We start from the raw sequence: 20,740 nt of genomic DNA, 5'->3' as shown, positions 1-20,740 counted from the left end.
TGCAAGAACAAATACAGAACAAGTTGAGTTTGTCTAATATCACAAATCATTAAAATAAAGATTTAAAGACTTCAAGTCTTCAAACAGACAGAAAGGTTCTGTAAAGAGGACAGAAATATACAGTTCTTCATTCACTGTCGATAAGGCAAAAAGCAATGGGCTAAAACGGCACCACTGGACATTAAAATAGGGAAAGGAGGAAAAAAAAAAGAGTTCTTATTTGCAATGATAAACTTAGAATACTCAGGAAGCTATGGAGTGATTTACAGCAGTGATTACAAACCACCATAAGCACGGGACAAGCCATCCCATCACTTGCTGTTACCACCCAACCTCACTTGAGGTGCCCTCTGCCACCCCAGGGCATGTCCCTGCTCCTGCTCCCTCAGACAGACTTCAGACCTCTTCCCAAACTCTGCGTCAGGAAGCAGAGCTCTCAGAGGCCCTGAGGAAAGCAGGACAGGCTTTCCTCAGAAGCCTGAGGAGAGCAGGACAAGGAAATGCAGGAAGTGGTAGCAGTGGAAACTTTGCTTCCAAGACAGCTGACGTAGACTGACCCTGTAGGGCAACACCATGAGTACCACTAAATCATTACTTCTCATCTCTCAAATAAAATGGATATACTCCCTTATTCTTGTTCAACATACAGAGCTCACCAGAGAAGCAGACCTTGGATTCAGTGATGCACACAGCCCAGGCTCAGTAACCCTCTGTTACATCTTCTCCCAAAGACTCTCGGGACCTATTTTGCTACAAGTTCATGCATGCAATTTCTTTGATGGGTGACCTGTCAAAGCCTCCTGGTGCCTGGAAATTGAAACAGATCTTGCTCAAATATGCATCAGTATGTTTGATTGATGGCAGCTGATCACTAAACTTTATATTCAAACTTTCAGCACAAAACCTCAACAGTATTATGTCATACAAAATTGCAGGCCTCTTCAGGACATCAGTATAGAAAAGTCTGTTTAGGTTTCCAAGTCTTTTAATAACTGCCAGAGCTTCCCATGTTTGAGTTAATTAAATTAATTCTTTCATATTAAGATCAGGAAGCCTTCACAGCCATTCTTTATCTTCATTACGTGCCTGTCTTCACTGATGCACATCCTTAATTGTGAATGAACTGATTATATGAAGCAAATATCTAAACTCCCCAAACATCTAAGTTGTTGTATTTACAGTTCACTTTATCTTGAGGCTGCTTATTTGGGGAATTTCATTACTCAGCTACTTACAGATGTAATTCCTAACAAATCACACACAATGCCAATAAAAATTGTTTAGATAAAAATCATACTCGGAGGTTTATTTTGACATTCTCCTAGGCACTACAAGAAAAACATGAAGTGTTTAACTGTGAAAAAGTAATCATCTTCTGTAAATGAACAAGATGTTTCTTCCATATTCCCACAGAAATTGCATGCTACTTGCAATAAAAATTGAAACAACCTTTTTTTTATTTTTCTGACTTTACTTTTGGCTTATATCTTTCATTAATCCAGTTGTACCCATAGAAAGAACGACTGGAAACATAAAGAGGAATAATTTCACGTGCATTACTCTTTTCCTCAAATTTCATTGCTAATCCATTAAGAATTGACCTTTTTTTTTAACTGCTACATCAGAAAACAAGTATCAAAGATTCGTATCCAGACCACATATTACATCATCACAATACCACAATAAATAATGCACAAATTAAATGTGAAAATCAGTGCTGCCACTTCTCCAATCAGTATTAATTTTGCTCCCTAGTATTTTCAAATATTTGATTTTCACTTTAGAGAAAAGAAATCATTGAATAAGAATATGGACATAAGAAAGCAATCTGTGATTATAAACACATTTTTATTTTCCTTTTCTTTTTTTTCTTTTTTTCCAGCAGGGAATGGAAGCACTACCCTTCTGTTCTTGGCTACCATCAGAAAGGAGCAGATGATAGTTTTTTTTTCAGAGATTCTCCAAACCTGTTTGTTCAGACACCTGCAAACTGAGGAGGGTCCCATCTCCTCCAGGCTTTCTGTGTAGGTCACCAACCTCCAAACTATTATAAAAAAGGCATTTGGAATCTGACAATAGATTTCTTGCTGGATTAAATATATATTATGCATATAATATATATATAAAAGAAATATATAAATAACTGTGCATTAATTAATTCAACACACACTAATATCTAACAGCACCCTTTTTGGAGTTGGATTTCCATATATATTTGTGTACGCATTTCCATATATATATATATGTACGCATATAAGTGTATATGTGTGTGTGTGTGTGTGTGTGTGTGTGTGTGCAAGCGTGCAGGTACATAAATAAATTTGAAGAATTAATATAGGGGATACCATGTAGTTTCTGAGTTGTGACCGGACAGGTGACATGTCTAAAATTGGTAGGCAGATTTGCCACCCTCATCCGTCTTAGCAGACCAAACAGATAATTTTATTAATCTTTCATAAATATGTTTCTTTCCTAAAAACTGAATAACTCTATATTGTATATTCGCAATATCCTCTGTTGTTTCTTCCCGCAGACTGGGATTTACATAATGCTACTCACATCCTACCCATGGCCCAGATTAAAAAAAAAAAAAGAAAAGAAAAAAAGAAAGAAAATTTCTGCCTCAATGTATGTATACATACATTGTATAAATGGTATCTTTTTTGTACTCATTGGAATGATATTTAGTAATCATTTTCTCGGTGATTCCTAGAAGGCAAGAAATGGTAGCCATTCATGCAGTAATGAATCCTCATATTCCAAACTTCCTGCACACAGAATCAATAATTCAAGAGTCCCAAGTTCCTAAGTCTTCTAGCCATCCCCTCGTGCTACAGTTCAATAGTGGTAAAATCCTTGTATCCCCTGCATCTGACTCGCTGTCTTCATGGCTGATTGTTTTACACTCACAGGCGCTTACAGGTCCCTTAGCAAACAGAATCCAAGATCTTAGGATGGTTAACCACAAACAAACCCTTGGTTCAGTTCCAGAGTCCTGAATTCCTGCCGTGTTACTGCACAACACCAATAAAAACGACTTTCAAAATATCTATTAGCAGGTTCCTGGACCAGCTAATTTTTAAAACTATATTGTTAACAAAAGATATGCTGAGGAACAAATGACACCAATTTTATATTTAATTTAAAACTGAAGTCTGAAGCTTAGTGCATGGGGGAGTGGCAAGAGGGGCAGGAACATCATGTCCAGTCAGCCCTGGGCTGTGCTCGCACGTTCACAGGAGCTACAGCTGCACAGGAACCCCCCCCACTCTTCCTCCTTCAGTCAGGGTCCTAGTGAGAACCACTGGGTTCCTACCACTAGGAACCACTTTGATCCCTTCTCCCTCACAATCCAACTAACTCCCGAGGTTTCCTCTTCACAAACTGCATTCTTAGCTGCATTTGGCATCTGCTGGAGGTTTCCATTCCAGGGCATGCAAATACTTTCAAAAGACTATGACAGAGAACTGCTTATGGATTAAAAAATAAATACTTCTGTATTTTCTAACATAGCAAATAGAAAAAGGCTTTAGATGCCAATATATATGTAGCTGCAACTTTTCCATTTCGTTACAAGTTTTGCAGCTCACTGTTCTTCAGGCTTCCCATGCCACAGAGCTCTAGAGAAGACAAGCTGCACTATGCAGCCTGCTCCTCTCAAACTGCATTTCCAGTTTACAACTCAGGCTCTCAAAAGATACTTTGTGCTGTTATGCCTGTGTTCGATAAAGCCGTAGGAATGACAGTGGGAGACTGTCAGCAGATTATTTACATTTCAAATCAGGAAGTGAACAAGAGCCATTTTCTGATCCTTTGCATTTGCATTTCCTCTAACAGGAATTGCCCATCAGAGCAAGCGCGGCCCATTGAGCCCGTTGTCCTGCCTCGCTCAAACAAATGAGAGGCACAAAATACTGAATAGCAGCAGCAACACTGATCTCTTTCACTACCTGATTAGAAGAACCAAAAACTTAGTTCCAAAGACAAGTTGTACAATGAAACGCTGTCTAAACACACACTTAGATATGAAATATCCTTGTTTAGAACATGAGTGCATTTCAGGACATCAGTTGCCCATGTTTAAAAGTCAGAAAAGTAAATGAAAATCCTTTTTTTTTTTTTTTTTTTGGAGAGAAGGTAAAAGTTTGGCTCTTCAGGTAACATTTTGTACCACTTTTCTCTTAAATATTTTAAAATATAAGAAGAAGTATACAGGGCCTGACCAAAGATCTCACCTAGTTCTGCATCCCGTCTCCCATATCCCCTAGCCTGCAACACGATCTTACTGAATTTCAGAGCCACGTGTGCCTTCCTAAACCTCCATTCCCTCTGCGTATCCACACCCAAGGGTGGTTTCCATCGTACTGATGTTCTGTCATACTGATTTCATCCTGGTTCTCAGGAGAGGGAATATTTTCACTGGCTAAAACAAACAAATCAAAGGGAAAAGAATAAAAAAAAGAAGCTACTAACTTTTGGTATAGTTGCAACAGCAATTTTCATATAATGAGAGATGGTTTTAGATGTCAGAATTAAAAGTATTATTGAGCACAAGCACTTTTAGCGCTAGTTTTATTGAGAATTTCTTTTTGACAGAAAATTAGCGGTTTCCACCTGAAAATAAGAATTGAAATAGTTCTATTTTTCAGTAGGTGATCACAATAAATAAGCAAATTAAGGATCATTCCAGATTTCACCAATTCCTTTCCACAGCAGACAGCAATTGTAACCATAACATAAATAGTTTGTGCATGCGGACATATAAAGAAAGCTAAAGAGAAGAAAGACACTGTTGCAGAAAAGTATTTTAGTTGCATTTCATCTAGAAGCAAGTCCAGCCCGAGCATATTTTCAGCATGCACGGGATCATTTTATATTTGGACACCAGAGCCATATTCTGTGGTCCACTGCTCTGCAATAAACAGATGTTTAAATGCACCCTATGCTACACATAACATTAAATTTGACTTCTGGGATTTACAGGACATTGGTTCCTAATAAGCAAATTTAATACTTTGGCAAAATACAGAATGGGTGAGATAATATAGACAGAAAATGATGTGAAAGTCTTTGATTATCCATGCCTCTTTAACTATGTTAAATATTTTTCTATGCACTAAAAATAAAACTACACCAAGATGCAACTAGTACACAGTAAGTGTTTCTCAGTGTTATGCACAGTAGAGCACTAGTTAGGTATGAGTAAAAATAAACGTTGGCTTCTCTAAAATGGTTCTTTTCTTCAGAGATAAACTGTAAATTGCACATGAAATTCACTTTATGGTCATAAAGTTAAAATTAAATATTAGTAAGAGGATCAGGGAAAAGAAAATAAAGCTTTTCAGCAGGGAGAGTTGGGGACAGGATCCTGTAATACCGCACACTGTAAGGAACTACTTCAATTTCTGAGCTTAGAGGAGCATTCACAGTGCACCCAAGCCACTTGCAAGGCCTCAGTAGGGTTTAATCTGGCCTCAGTCTCTTGGCTTATCTGAGTGTTTAGCTTACAGGATACATCCCAAAGTGAATTTTATGCTGTTTCCGCATATAACTCTAAATAGTATTAAGAGGGTTTTATGGGTTTTCCACAGTCGCGCGAATGCCAGTTTCAGTTAAGTTTCGCTTATCTGAAATAGAACTAGAGCTGGAATTCAATTTAATTGTTTAAGCTTCATAAACATGTTTTCAAAGCTACTCCACTAAAAACACAGCTTAAGAAGGAGTTTCCAGTATTCTGCATCCAAGAGCTAAGTACAGCTGAGAGGAATAAACATGCTGCATGATAGATCCAGAAAATATAACTACCATCCATAATCCAAGTAACACATTTTTTATCACTGAACTTCCTGATAAAAACGCGCCTTATAAAACTTTTAAATTCTGACTACCTGCTACCAGTGTTCATCAAATTGTACTATTAAAGCGAGTGCTTTCTGTGCATATAGCAAGAAAACGTATTAAAGTCTAACACCTAATTGCATCAACAGTTTTAGTTATCTTTGATTCATTTGGCATTTTATTACACTTTTAGCTATACAGAGCAAATGAGTGATACATGACAACTCCCTCTCCCATTTGTCTCTACTGCATCACACACCTATTGTACCCTACTTCGTACTTGGCAGCTTGTGCCTTTCAAGCTGTAACACAGCTACTCAGTATATCCCATTTGATTTATTAATGTAAACCACAATGTGATTAGACTACCACATCTCAGAGAAATAATGTTCAGCTACATTAGCACTAGTTTCATTTCAGCAAAATGAATGTTGACATGACAGCTTTCCTTCTGTCATGTCAAAAAACGTCCTTCATTTCTGCTATGGATTTATGCTCTAGCTCACTACACCTGTAAAGCACTTTCTGTACCATATTTGTGCATGGATCCATCCCTGAGTCCTTTGCAAGTGTGATTAATGGGAATTCAGGCTGCAAGCCGGAGCACAGCTCCCTGCGTGCCAAGACCACTGCTAACACGGAGCACCTTGTACTCCAGATCTCTCTGGTTAGGTCTGGGCTTGGAAAACCTGTTGTTAAAATCAGAACTTCCTTGGCATTTCTCCACCCAGATAATATCCAGAAACTTCACAGTGTCCTACAGAGTGAGGACTATTTTAATGGAAATATCCTGCCATCATAGGGTAGGAAGTAATGTCTTTGCATTAGTTTAAGGAAGCTGTAAACACGAGCACAGCATTTCACTCAGGAACTAGCCCTGAAAATGAAGACATTTGTCTATTGACTTCTTTAATTAAAATTCAAAATTCACACCAAGGTTCAATCTGACGGGGAAAGAATGTAAGAACATATTTAGCTTATTTAGAAAAGTCTCAGTAACTGGTTTTCTTTTAAGAACCAGATGATTTGGGGATCATTACTTTTCCAAAGGCAAACAAGTCTTTTCCCTTCAGATTTGCCACTACAGACTACAGTCAATTAGATTCAGTGTCTGTGCAGGAACTCAAGACACTCCATTTACTAGAAGTATGGGAAATGCTTCCAGTGTATAGCCAAGTAAGTACTCATCACTGCCTGATTTCCATCCTTCTTGTTAAAAACTCATAACAACAATTTCAGAGCACATTAAACAGAAAGGAAATACTCAGTACGGATGACTGAAAGAGGCCGTGCGGGCTGTGACCTAGCACTGCAGCACAGCACGAGCATTGGTTAATGGAACAGAAAAAAACAGCTTACAAAAACAGAACAGGGTTATTTTATTTAAATGCGTCGGACTGAAAACATCTAAAAATGTATACAGGTAACAACATCGAAGTTGTTCTGCATCCTTCTGCATCTTCAGGCCCTCTAGTAGTGAGGACAAGCTGTTTTAACCATTTTCTTGTGACAGGGTAGTTGAGAACCAGATACAAACCCCACCCCACCACACACACACAACACAAATTACACCCTTGTCACCTGAATGCAGACTGTCTATGTTTTAAAATCATAAAGAATCTGCAGCTAACTTAGAAGTAGACTAGATAATATGTATGGAATCCATAGGATTTGCTGTTAATTGATTTTCTGATTAAGCATAAAGTATTGCTTCAAACTAATAGTTTAATTTACTCCTGAACTTCTTCTGACCCAGACCTTTAGGCCTTTTAAGGAGATTTTGGTCCAGCTAGAGCCACTGCTGCCACTTCCTTATAAAATGGGCCCTTCAACACTCATCTGACTGGTGATCCCAACCACAGGCGGTTTCTGAATCACTCCCAACTTCCCACGGTACTTAGAAGGCTGTTCCCCATTCAAGACATTCACTAAAAAAGATCACCCAAGATACAGAAATATAATAAATAATTAAATAAATAGATTGCAAGTACCATGTGGATGTTTAAAAAAGCCTCCAAGCTTTTCTGGGTTAGAAGAGAGTTTTTTTTCTGCGTGTGTTACTAAATGCTTATAAAGTTTATATATTACCCTGGATTAAAGCATGTGCTCCTGTTTAGCTAGTGTACTCGTTTTTTTCCCCTGCCAAAGGCTCAGATTTTATACAGATTGTCTTTCAGTTGAAAAATAATTTCGCACAATTAGAATTAAAAAAAGTTTACTTGAGCCTAAAGTTTGTAAACAAACATTTTCATGCTACAGGCTTTATGGCAGAAATATTGGGTTATCAGCAGTTTGATATACATTCAGATTTCCTTTGGCCCCTTGTAATATTCCTAGCAGCAAAATTCCAGATCTTTTAAAAACACAGAATAATTCAGATCGGAAGGGGCTTCATGAGGTATCTAGTTTAATCTCCCGTTCTGAGCAGGCTCAGCTACAAGATTAGACTGGGGTGCTCAAGGCTTTACGCTGCTAGGTCCTGAAATTCTGCAAGGAGGGATTGGAAGAACCTCTCAAGGCAAACGGTACCAGTGCTTGGTGGTGCTACTGATTAAAAACATGTTTTTCTTTCTGCAACGCCAGGTCAGCTTAACCCCTGCTTCACTTCTCTCAAGAAAAGCCACTTGCCTTAATCCTAACAAATGTACGAACGCCTCAGGAAGCCCTCAGCTTCTGGGGCCCTGGAGCTCCCTCTCAGTCACGTCTACAAATTAATCTCCCAAATTTGCAACTGTTGATTATCTTGGCTGAGCCTCCTACTAAGCCTGCCCTAAGGTAGAACATAATGCGGCTGCTCTACCCTCGGTGGTTTACCTAAGGCTTCTGCGAGCTCCCTGCATTTGTTACTCATCTATTTTGTGGGTACCCCATACAGCTTTTTGAGAGAGAAATAATTAGTAACACAGCAGATTTGGGGGAAAAAAAATAAAAAAGAAAAGAAAAAAAAATCCACGAAACTAAATCTCCCAACTTACTAAAAAATCCTGAAGATGGTGATCAGGACTCCCACAAAAAGAGTTTTGCTCTTAGCTACTTTAAGAGAGATCTATCTTTACATACTACTTCTCCTAACTAGTAATTGATATTACCACTTTCAATATCCTTGTTTAATCAAGAAATAACTGCAAGCAGAAGCCTGTCAATAAAGTGCTTTTATCTTTAAAAACTTTTCTGCTACTGAAAACTCTGAATGCTTAAGCAGACTATTAGTGTCTAAACGTAGTGTCTAAAGATACGATTATATGCACTTAAATAAACCTACAGTCAAATTTTCTGCATTAAAGACATAAAACTGAGATCTTAATGAGGGATGTAATGCCTAGCAGATAATAGAACTGAAAAACATAGTAAGTACAGAGGTCATGCTTTTATGAAACCAGTGTGCAAAGAAACTAAGAGATGACTAAATTCTGAGATTTTGCACCAACTAGCTTGATAGAGCATTAAGAATGACAGTTAAATATCTAAAATTTGTGGGAATAAAAAAAATGTCTTTTGTGACAAATAAGTTCTGCCCACTTCTTAATTCTTTATTGAAAAGACTCACAGGACAGTTTCTTTGGAAAAACTCTGGCATTGGCTTAGAGTATCTTTAGTGAATTCTTCCATTTATTCCAGCAAAACCTGACATATCATGAAGCATCATTTCCTGCTAATCAACAATAAGAAAAAAACAATATCTGTAATGAACAATGAAACTGAGCCATCCACATCATTTTGTGATGACCTTAATTGCCATTAAAAGCTTGCTAATTCCTGTAGCTTCTAATAATATTTATAACATTAGAACAATAAAATATATTCATTTGAATAGCAGTTCATGAAAAAATATGTGTTATCTGTTTTAACCTATTTTCTCACTATTTTTATTTTTTTTTTCTTCTGTGAGAGAGCTAAACTGTTTGGTACCAGATTTGTCCACTTGTACTACAAAATTTAAATCAATTAGCATAATCAAGGCCTTCCAAGTGTTTCCCACCACGATGAATTATTGTCTTTTCTTTGCCCTTGAGCTATTGTGATAAACAAACTAAACACAGTAGTGATGTATAAAATTTAGAGATGTGACTTAGAGCCTCAAAAAACTATTCCACTGAACTAGGAATGACCATAAATGTCATTTAAAAAAACAATCCTACATCAGCATAGCAGCTGTTCTATTAGAATGGATTTAGTGCTAATATGTATTTTAAAATAAATAGCTGTATATGTCACAGGAAGATTGTTTTATAGGCAGCACTTAAGTATTGTCATGCCATATCTAATCCAAATCCTTTCTCAGGCTGTAATTAGTGACAAGGTAAAAAAAGTCTAAGAAAACTCAGATTAATTCCATTTTACTTAAAACTCTAGATGATTTCATCATTTTGCACTGTTTTTAATCCTGATAATTTCTTAGCTTTATTTTACAGAATCACGGAATGGTTGAGGTTGGAAGGGACCTCTAGAGATCATCCAGTCCAACCCTCCTGCTCAAGCAGGGACACCTAGAGCATGTGGCACAGGGAGGCATCCAGACCACCCTGGAAGGTGGAAGGCCTTCCAGAGACCTCCAGAGAAGGAGACTCCACAACCTCCCTGGGCAGCCTTTTTCAGGGCTCTGTCACCCTCACACTGAAGTAGTTCTTCCTCACATGCAGATGGAACTGCCTGTGTTGCAACTTACGCCCACTGCCCCTTGTCCTTTCACCGGCCACCACCGAGAAGGGTTTGGCCCCCTCCTCCCTACATCCTTCCCTCAGGTATTTGTACATGTAGATCAGATCCCCTCTCAACCTTCTCTTCTGCAGGCTAAACAGACCCAGCTCACTCAGTCTTTCCTCATATGATAGATGGCTCACTCCATCATCTTGGTCATCTTCCGCTGGACCCTCTCTAGAAGCTCCACATCCTGGGGAGCCCAGAACTGCACCCAATACTCCAGGTTGTTGGGGCCCGCTCCAAGGATGGCTGTACAGTGCCTATTAGCAGGCAGGATGCCTTGTTAGTAGATAACTAACTTCAAGGCCGACAGTGTACTTGTTCCATCAGCGGATCAAAAACAAAGGCAGCTGTCCGGCTGCTGTGTGACCATGAAGCTAATTGGACAGTAGCTGTGGCGCACTTGTTTTTAGGCATAAAAGGTATTGTATCCGGAACCTTATAGGTAAACTTATAAGGGATTGGATGCCAGCCCCGAAGACAGTGGTGGGACAGAGGCGAGAGGAGAGCGTGTAAAACCATGATTGGTCAGGGGTGCGGCTTACTGTTCACTGTATAAAAGTGTGGTGGAATCTGCAATAAACGGAGCATTGACTTAATCTCTATGAGACTGCGTCTTTGACTCTGGACGCTCCCTCGCATCACCAGGTAAACACCCCTTGTCTTAGCTGTCTCAGTGTTGTTACTTATATCTCACATTTATACGTGTTCTTGTAATAATGGCCTCTTAACATTGGCAATATGAGAAAAGCAAAGCCAAGTGAGTGCTGTTACGCTCAGTTTCACCGATAGCTTCATATATTGTGTTTTAAAAAAACATTTTTGAGAGATATGGAGTGTTTGAGATACTTGGCCCATCTTGGGTACCCAGGACACTGTAGAGGGAAATTTTTTTTTCTCTCTCCATATACCATATTGCTTTTCAAGTTTTTTTTTTCTAGATGTCTTTACATTTCAAAACAAGATTTTTTTGCATTATTTTTTTACTTTCCTAATATATTGATGGATAAAGGAGAAATTTCCCAATGAAAAACAGTTTTATCCACTACAGATAAAAAGTAAAAAGCAGAGAAGATGTCCCCTCTTTCACAAAGAAAACATGGTTTGCTCAAAATTTGTGCCAGCTGTTATGACCATGAGGCAGAATGACTGGCCATGAACAAGAGGTGACCGGAGTAAAATGAAGCAACCAGAATACAAATATATTATTGCCAAAAAAAATCAAACCAGGTTTGCTGACAAAGGAGGTTTCAACAACTGAATGCAAAGTGGTAATCGAATAGCAAAGTGGTAATTGAATTCAGTAAGTTTGAAGTAAAAACAATACTGACAGCAGAAACCTTAAGAGTTCAGAGGGAGTCATATACATAAGGGTCAGATTGTTCTTTTAAATTGAGGGTGCAGTAATTTAAATAAATCAGCTGGAAGAAACCTATGACAAGTGAATTTGTTATTATTAAAATAACAAATAACTTTAAATGCTGTAAAAACTTTCATTTCCAGTGTCATTTGTCAAAAAATAGATTTTTCTGACTTTCCTAAAAATAAATACCTTACACAAACAATTTCAGATACTGCAGAGACACTTTTCAATTCTTCAATAAGAGAAAATAATAAGTATTTCTTTACAAGAGAAAAATGAGTATTTCTTATTGCTGTTTTTAAAACATTCTGTAAATCATAGCTCTCAAAGAAGAAAGTATTTCTAATTAATAAATATCATAATCTGCTATCTTTAAAGGAAAAAAATCTTCTGAAACTTTTTTGGAAATATGAATCAAGGTGAAATTTTTAGCTACTGTCTAAATCGTAGCGTGTATTCTCTAGAAGAAAGGTTAATCCATCCAACTGGATGTGAAAAGTAGAATAAGCAACATTTTCCGAACAACAATGTATTTACTGTATCCAATATCAAAAAATTTTAAACAAGAAACTCAGTATCAACTATACCAAAAATCTTTTGTCAGCAGACTCATGAATAACCAATGCCCAGCTGAGCTCAGGCTTAACATCCAAGGAGAAAGGGGAAGTCAGCAGCTGGAGAATTCACTGCAAAATTAGAACCTTTCCACATTTGTGTTGGGAAAGGCTACAAAGAAATGCACGTGCACAGCAAACTCCACAGTCTCAGAAAATACTGAACTTACTACACACACACACACACACACACACACACATATATATGTTGTATACCTAAGGCAAGTGTCACTAGTACCTTTGAAATGCAACAGACTTGTAATTAATTTCAAGGATATTCTCTTCCTTTAATTTCAAGGACATTCTCTTCCTTTTTAATTCAAACAAGCATCATTGGCACAGCGTCAAATGAAGGATATTTTCTGTGCACCCTCCAAGTCTTTCTGCCTCGCAATTTATCTCTTCTCCTGTGCTATTGCAACAGTAAGTGTTTATGGAGCTTACAGTTTTCTCAAAAAATAAATAAATAAAATAAAGTGAGAAATAAATAAGTTTAAAAAAATCCAAATGGCTATTGACATTCCTGTGGCTGTCCAGTCCAGCAGTAGGTACTGATGTTCTGATATCAGATGCTCTCTTGTTGACTTGTTGGCTGCTTATCGCATAAAAAAAAGAAGTTACAGGAAACACAACTTCCCTTGAAAAAAGCTGTCAAAATGCAATTTTTAAAGTTAGTTGCTTATCAAAATACCCCTAGGAGAGTACAAATGCAAATTCAGCTATATACCTACGTGACTTTTCTTGTCTCAAACTCAAACTCAAGTACATACCTATATGACTTCTCAAAGAAAGAGTAACAGGGTTTGGTACAAGCCTGTTTTGAGAGAAAGGCTGAAAAGATACTTCACTTCTCAGATTCAAAAGCCTAAACGTAGGTGTCTATATGGGAGCATCCATCTGCTTCCAGCCTCCACTAATTACATTGACTTGATCTCCACTGAGCTTCCCAGGACTTTTCTAGATACCTATATTTAGATATTTAAATTTAAATGCCAATTTCACGATAGAGTGTCTAACCATATTTAATAGCTCACTGGACACTGACTGTCACTGTTACAATACAATAGCCACTTCAGTGAGTTCATCTCGATCAACACAGCATGGTGATTAGAAAGGCCCAGAGAGTAGTTTCTGAAGCAACATGCATAACAATTTTATTTTAGTAGCAGAGAAGATAATTAATATTGTAACAACAAGAATTCAGATTATAAAGAAACAAATCAAAGCAATTAGAGATTATATTTGTCTCATAAAAACATAGATGACCCTGTTAAAAAAAAAAAAAAACACAATTGATGAAGGCCTTATCTGAAGCTAGGCCACTTACATCTCTTTCTGTACCCTGCTGTGCCCAAATAGCCTTATAATTAGTCTCTAAAAGCACCTGCAATTCTCCCCTATATTCCTACATTCTCTTCCTTTTTAATTCAATTACCACCTTAAATTTGTACTGCTATAAAAGGATGCTACCAATGAAATTATGAAAATACTGTGGCGTATCTGGTGGTGTCTATTTGCAGTAAACCCAGCTGAAAAAACTAGCTCATGCTTCACTTCTCTAACGCTTGTGCTTGTTTTCCCATGAACAATTTACGTTCTAAAAATATAATTCCAGATACCCTGTTCTACTAATACATGTTTCTACTTCTTACAAGAAACGAAGCAAAATATTTTGCATAGCTAGGAACTGTCCTATTTTGAAATAAGCTAAATAAAGACTATATTCAGGCTTCTCACCCAGTGCTTGTTTTTGCACAAATGTGAATCCAAATTTGTAGTATGCATAGTGCTGTATGAGGTCCTACGATGCTAATAAGAAGTTTCTCTTCATACTAAGGAAGGGCTATAGGAAGTCTAAACTGATGAGGTATCTGGTAAAAATTAATGGATATGTCAATATTAGATATTCATAGTATTCTTGCCTAGATCAGCCAACAGATAAACTATTACACTACTAAGAAAGAGAGAAATGAAATACATTAAAGTGAGTTATAAATATCCAGGCTGTAAACCACATACATGTCTATACCAGTACTAGTCCCTCCTCTGCCAATTCTCAACGTCAGTGATTCCTATTAATACACAGGAACACACAGGGATACAGCACAAAGCCCTGTACAATAAGAGGAAGATGGGGGGTTCTGGAAGACAGACAATACTTGAAGAATATCCTGGAAGCAGTGGGCAGCCTGTGAAGCCTAACAGGCTTTGCATGTATTTCAGCCCACAGACATAGTCCCTGCCAAACCCTTTTGCCTATTAAACGACTGGCTCTGCAAAGCACCAGGACAGAAACAACTCCTGCTCTAACCTGTGACTGATTTCCTGAAAAGAAAGATGGTACGAACAATACACAAAAGGTCAGGTACACTTTCCTCCTACCTGTTTAATACTCCTCTATATAAAGCCAGGCATAGGCTTACGCATTAATTAGTGACCCTTCTTAAATGTTCTTTAGAGCAAGCAATGAAAGTGGAAAAACATACCTAATCCAAACTCTGCATTTAACTCACTGTCAATTTATGGAATATTTATGAAATATTTATAGCTGAAACAATCTGTGGAACAGGACAATTAGGGTATTTACTTCCCCCATCAATATTTTTTCCTTCTTTTTATTTTCTTTGACTTTTCAACCTCTGGCCTAATTTTCTTCTCCATCTGCATCTCTTTGGCTTCCCGTAATCACATCTTACTCATCAACAGGAGCTTATTGGGGCACAATCACATCTTCTTGCAGACCATGCTGAAGATGGTGAGCCACTCTGAAGATACTGTGGTATAGAAGCAGAATACAAAATAAAACACATAAAAATGCTGAAAACATCTGTATACTGACATAGAACACCTCTCAACACAACAATGAACCTTCCATAGCCTTTTACTCCCTTTGTTCATTTTGCTTATTATTTTGGAATTTACTGGGAATATAAGATCAGCAGATTGACTATGAAAGCTGCAGAATTACTAATGGTCTTTTTATGGAAATGCATGTTTTCTCTCACTAATAGTCTTCCCTACCTAACATAGGATGAAGTAAAATATGAACTATTTACCTAGTTAATTACCTAACACCTAATTAATACCTAATTCATCAGATTAATATGCTCAGAAGGTGGTCACTGTAAACACTATAATAATATTTTCTAAGATATAAAAGTGATGGCACAATAAAAATAGTGTAGGAAATGGAGAGACAAAATTAAAAGAAGGCTCCATAGTTGATTCTATGACACTTCTTTTCTAATTTTAATTTCCTCTATTTTACATATTTTATAAATATCTACATATTGTAAATGTCAATATGCAGACATCTGCACACTGTAATTATCTTGGTCTTTTGTAATTGTTTTTATTAGCACAATTACATAATTATTTTAATAAACTTACAGCAAGTAGTTGTGTGCTGTAATTGGTGGAAAAAATAGAAGAATAGAATGATAATCTGTTATCAGTGGGTGACAAAATTCCATACCAACAGTAATCAATCAGTATCTTAATATGGAAAATGTTAAACAGGGCAAATTAACAGGTCAGGATGACGTGTTCTAAGAGAGCTATGCAGCCAATTCTCTATACCATTAATGTCAACTTGATAGTTCTGGAAAGCTGAGAATAGAAGAGAGCTAATGCTAAGTCAATATTTTAGAAGTCTAGCTAAATGATCTGAGTGTTAATAGTCCTGTCAGTTTGACAAAACGATAGTGTTGCTAATATGGGATTTAATAATGAAAAGAAAACGATAAAATTAATACAGACATATATATAATGCAGTTTGATTTTTTAAATGAGATTATGAATTTAGTTAATAGTGGAAATTTTGTTAATGTACTACACTTAAGCCTCTGTAACGTTTGATTAAGAAGTAAGTGAAATGCAAAATCAATACAGCACAAGGAAACAGACCTGAGCCTTTGTCTTAAGCTTTGTTATTTGGCAAGATGCAGGTAAAAACCACTTCATTTCATTGCTTGTTCTATATTTCAGAAAGATATTCCATTTAACAAATCTAGATCAATTTATCTAGATAGATAAAAAAGGTTCACTGGAGATCTAATGGACATGTTTTGCAGGAGCATCTTAATTTTGTGTTATTATGACTGCTTGTGCTTACAGCGTAACATATTCCTAATGATGGAATCCATTTCTCCATGGCCAGTGAAAACACTTAATCCAAACACTATCTCCTGTGATAGTGTAGAAGGGTTAACCCCAAACTTTGTTACCCAAACTCTGGGTAAAGCCCAGACAAAAATAGCTTTTAAATGATTTTAATTATAGACTTGAGAATATCTGACAATATCTGAAAATTTTCTGCTGGAAATCCAGTTCCCTGGACTACCAGAGTAAATCTGAAATTGCAATTGGCTCAAACTATCTAAAATTTAAAAATGTATATGAAATATATATAAATGTAACTTTATATATACATGTACATTACTATATATTTTATATATATAAAATATATATAGTATATATATAGTATATATAGTATATATAGTATATATAGTATATATACTATATTTTATATATATATAATGTACATGTACATTATATATAAATGTACATTTATAAATATATAAATATAAATATAACTAAGAGGAAGAAATGCAATATTTTCTGCCTTGCAACCTATATAAATCCTTATCTAATCTTCTGCTACTGTACTATCTGTATAATAAAAATACAAAACTAGTATATTTTGTTTTTGAAACATTATATTGCAATACATACATGTAAGGAAGTAAAGTATAACACATAGATCAGTTTTTAGAGAAATTTTTCAAGAAAAGAACTCTTTTTCATGACCAGTATTCAGGATACTAAATTGTGAAAAAAACAACTGTTCTCAAGATCATAATAACATTTTTTTCTGAAGGGAAATCAGTTTTTCAGAATAACTCAGTCATCATGAGCTTGAACTTTGGTTTTGCTGCTCATCCCAGAGGTTTATACCTATTATTTTTGTGGACATCACGTTATGCATGTTTGACCAATGACAAATTCATAAACTGGGAAACCAAACAATTATGCCAAGTCTTTCCCAGGTTACTTGGTAGAGTATTTAGGAGCATTGTGATGGCTGGTGACAGAGGCAAGATGCCTTTACCCTCACCATGCCTGTGCTTAACACAGCAGAACATCCACAAATGTGCCAAACTGCCCAGTCTGCTCACATCCATACTACTCATTAAACAGCTCAGGAAGTCAGGCCATTTTTTATGAATGAACCCAACTGAGCATGACCACTATAAACAGAGGATTTTGAGGGAGAAAAATGTGCATTTTGGGAAGCAACTTAGATAATGTATCAAGATGCATCTTTCCTTGGAGCCTGTGCCTAATGAACCATGCATAGTGGCATTACGGAAATTCACATTATTGAGGATACTACCTTGCAAGGCTATTACATACAGTCAAAAAAGTCTTCTTATTTTGGAGGTTACAGATTGACACCAAAGCAAAGGTTTTGGTAACTAGTATGTGGGCCAGACTCTGACATGGCCACTCATGCCATTCACACTTGCAATACTGCCAGACTCAACTTGTAGGCTCCATCCGCTGCAAATTCCTCTCTTCAACCCTGACTATCACTATAAGCAGGCGTGGGGTCACTTTTTTTCTTAAATAGCTCATCACCTCCTTAAAAATTAACACCAAGATTAAAGCTCTTGGGTTTCTATAGTGCTTCTATTCTCTAACATTCCCTCATTAACTTTAACTGCTATCATTCTAGATAGTAGTAATGTTATTCATAAAAAAAAGTCAAGCAAGCCTACTTAAAGTTACTGTTCTAGAAATATCCTGGGGAAACACATCCACAGGATACTGCCCAGTTTTTCATTATGTGAAAAAGCATCTCCTTTCATCATTTATTCCTTACCCACTTTAGTGACCACAATAAATATACCTGTTCATTTGTGCTGTGAGTCAGTGAAAAGAACACTGCAGAATACTACTTCTAAACCATTTACTATTGTGGAATCTACTCCTTTTCCAGCACAAAAGGGTTTTTTTTTTTTTTTCCCTTTTTTCCTTTGGGGCATCTCTGCTCAGTGTGAAGCTATGAGCCAGGATAGATGTTCATTTCCTTTTCTTTATCACACACAAGCGATTCCAATGTTTCTCCTTGGTATACATTACTATGTACACCACCCCCTTCAATTTGTTATTCTCATGTCCAGCTAAATCTGCTGGAATTCCTGATCTATTTTACATATGATTGGTTTTGTGGAATTTGCACATAACTACCTATTTACAGCTCATTTCTATTTTCAGACTAATAATAAAATTGTTTTATTAACAAAAGACATACCTAAGGGAATTATTATCCTTGGGAGTAACTGGGTGGTTCACGGTAAATATGTTTGCAAAGCCTCTTATAGTACCTAGTGTGTCAAATTCATCACCCTTAACTTCAGCTAACAGATGAGTTTTCAATCTAACCTCACATCAGCCAGATCCTCCATCTAATTCATGGGGACAGACAAGCACCTACAGAAAGCAGTTTATCCCATCCGTAGCAGATATATCTTTTAAAATAGGACCAACTGCCCTCTAGAAGCACCTGCTTTCTCCCCGTTAATTATAAAGAAGGTTAGATGGCTACAGTTTATTCTACATCTCATTTTTAGGCAGAGAAACTTAAAAAAGACACATTCAACCCATTGCATGGCAACAGTAAGAGTTTTTCTGACAGTCAAGTTACACGGCTGTGACCGTAACGAGGCTGAGACACTAAATTAATAAACACGTTGGTTGAGATGTGTAAGAGCCCCGCTGGATTCTCATGCTGGTGCTTCTGTAGGTCCAGCTTTGACAGTCGTCTGTACGAGAAAGAGCCGTGGGTTCTCGGCAACGACACGGACACGGGGCGCGCGGGGTGGATGGAGCGCGGGATGGAGCCGGCCACGGCGGCAGCCAGTTTGCAGGCGGATGTGCAGCATTCCCTCATGCTGGAACGGCAGCAAAAGGCGGCACAAGAAAAAATTCCTGGGAATTTAAACGACTGACTTTGTAAAGCCAGACCTGTAATTTGGAAATGAAAGCAAGGAAACCCAAGGCTGATGATGGCTCATCATTTCTTGTCACGGCTTCACGTATGAGGTGTTTTGTCTTTAGAATAAAAATCAGACTGGGACAGTCAGGCCCTTTAAAAAGAAATTTGTCATTCCAAAACAGAATATGAAGGAAAACATCTACATTCTAAAATAATTCTTATCAGACCATCACAGCATGAAATGACAGTAATTAGCAGAGGCTCTGTTAGATCTGCTGCACTCAGAAATACTGGTTGTTCTTGCCTTCTCTCAAGTCTTTGGTCAAAGCAGTGAACACTCCTTGCAATAAAATATTTAAGATTTTAAAAAATAAAGAAGCCTGAAACAGAAGAGAAATGTAACTCGCTACACAGCATCATCATTTTAAAAGATTTTTTCACTTTTTAAGGCATTTACGCTCCTACTTGGAAAATCAACTTTGAGAATAAAGTAAAATATTTCATTCTAAATTCCCAGACTTATGGAAAGGAACTCCAAATGAAAATACAGCTATAACTACTATACACAAATCTCACACTGTGTTAGTGCCATTCTGTATTAAGTGTCCAAAAAGAGAATGTGTGTTTTTATAAAGTTTGCCTACTTTGCCATAAAGATTGCAAAGTATTGAGTATTTAACTGGTCTAATCATGTTCTGGCAGAAACACAATAATCTCCCATGTTTTTAAACTTCTACTTTCTGCTATCTATAAAAAGAAATAGGGATGAATTAGAAGGATTAAAAATATTACCAACATGTATGTTGGTAACATACATTTAATAAATGTCATTAGTTCATCAGTAACAATTCATTCCATTTTTCAGGTAGAGTTGGTTTTTTACATCTCAAATAAGGCAAACTTTAAAGTACACAGAGTCTAGAATGTATTAACCTTGTTTCGACAATTTACTTTCTTAAATCAAGCCTGAACAACCCCATACCGCTAAGAAACTTAAATATTTGTACTGAAAATCTGAATTTGTACTGAAAAAAAAGAAATGTAATTTTACTTTCCTTTTTTTTTCCTCTAGTGTTGCTAGGAGTCAGATACAAATTTCAAATGTTATTGAAGACAAAAGCCTCCTTCCTTTTCCTGTCAGCTGCATGAGTAAATCCTAGATTTACAAACAATGTAAGATGAAGTGGATAAAATATTAAAAGAGATTCCTCGTAATAATCACTA

The 20,740-nt window shown here is 36.8% G+C and overlaps 1 protein-coding gene across 3 annotated transcripts in view; it reads right to left on the bottom strand.

Annotated features, from left to right (window-relative positions):
• The window catches only part of IMMP2L (inner mitochondrial membrane peptidase subunit 2), a 431,091-nt gene that overhangs the window by 367,316 nt on the left and 43,035 nt on the right, over nt 1-20,740 (bottom strand). Inside the window, exon 4 of one of the 3 annotated variants that reach the window (XM_026039283.1) lies at nt 15,178-15,290. The exons of the other annotated variants lie outside the window; for them this stretch is intronic. Coding sequence (XP_025895068.1) covers nt 15,227-15,290 — 64 coding nt within the window. The 3' untranslated portion in view covers nt 15,178-15,226. Of the gene's footprint in view, nt 1-15,177; nt 15,291-20,740 lie in introns of those variants that run through there. 3 annotated transcript variants of the gene reach the window in all.

The sequence above is a fragment of the Nothoprocta perdicaria genome, unplaced genomic scaffold (genome assembly GCF_003342845.1).
Source record: "Nothoprocta perdicaria isolate Ctin4 unplaced genomic scaffold, notPer1 scaffold_227, whole genome shotgun sequence".
In the NCBI taxonomy this organism is placed as follows: domain Eukaryota; kingdom Metazoa; phylum Chordata; class Aves; order Tinamiformes; family Tinamidae; genus Nothoprocta; species Nothoprocta perdicaria.
This window is presented reverse-complemented; position numbering and strand designations above follow the sequence as displayed.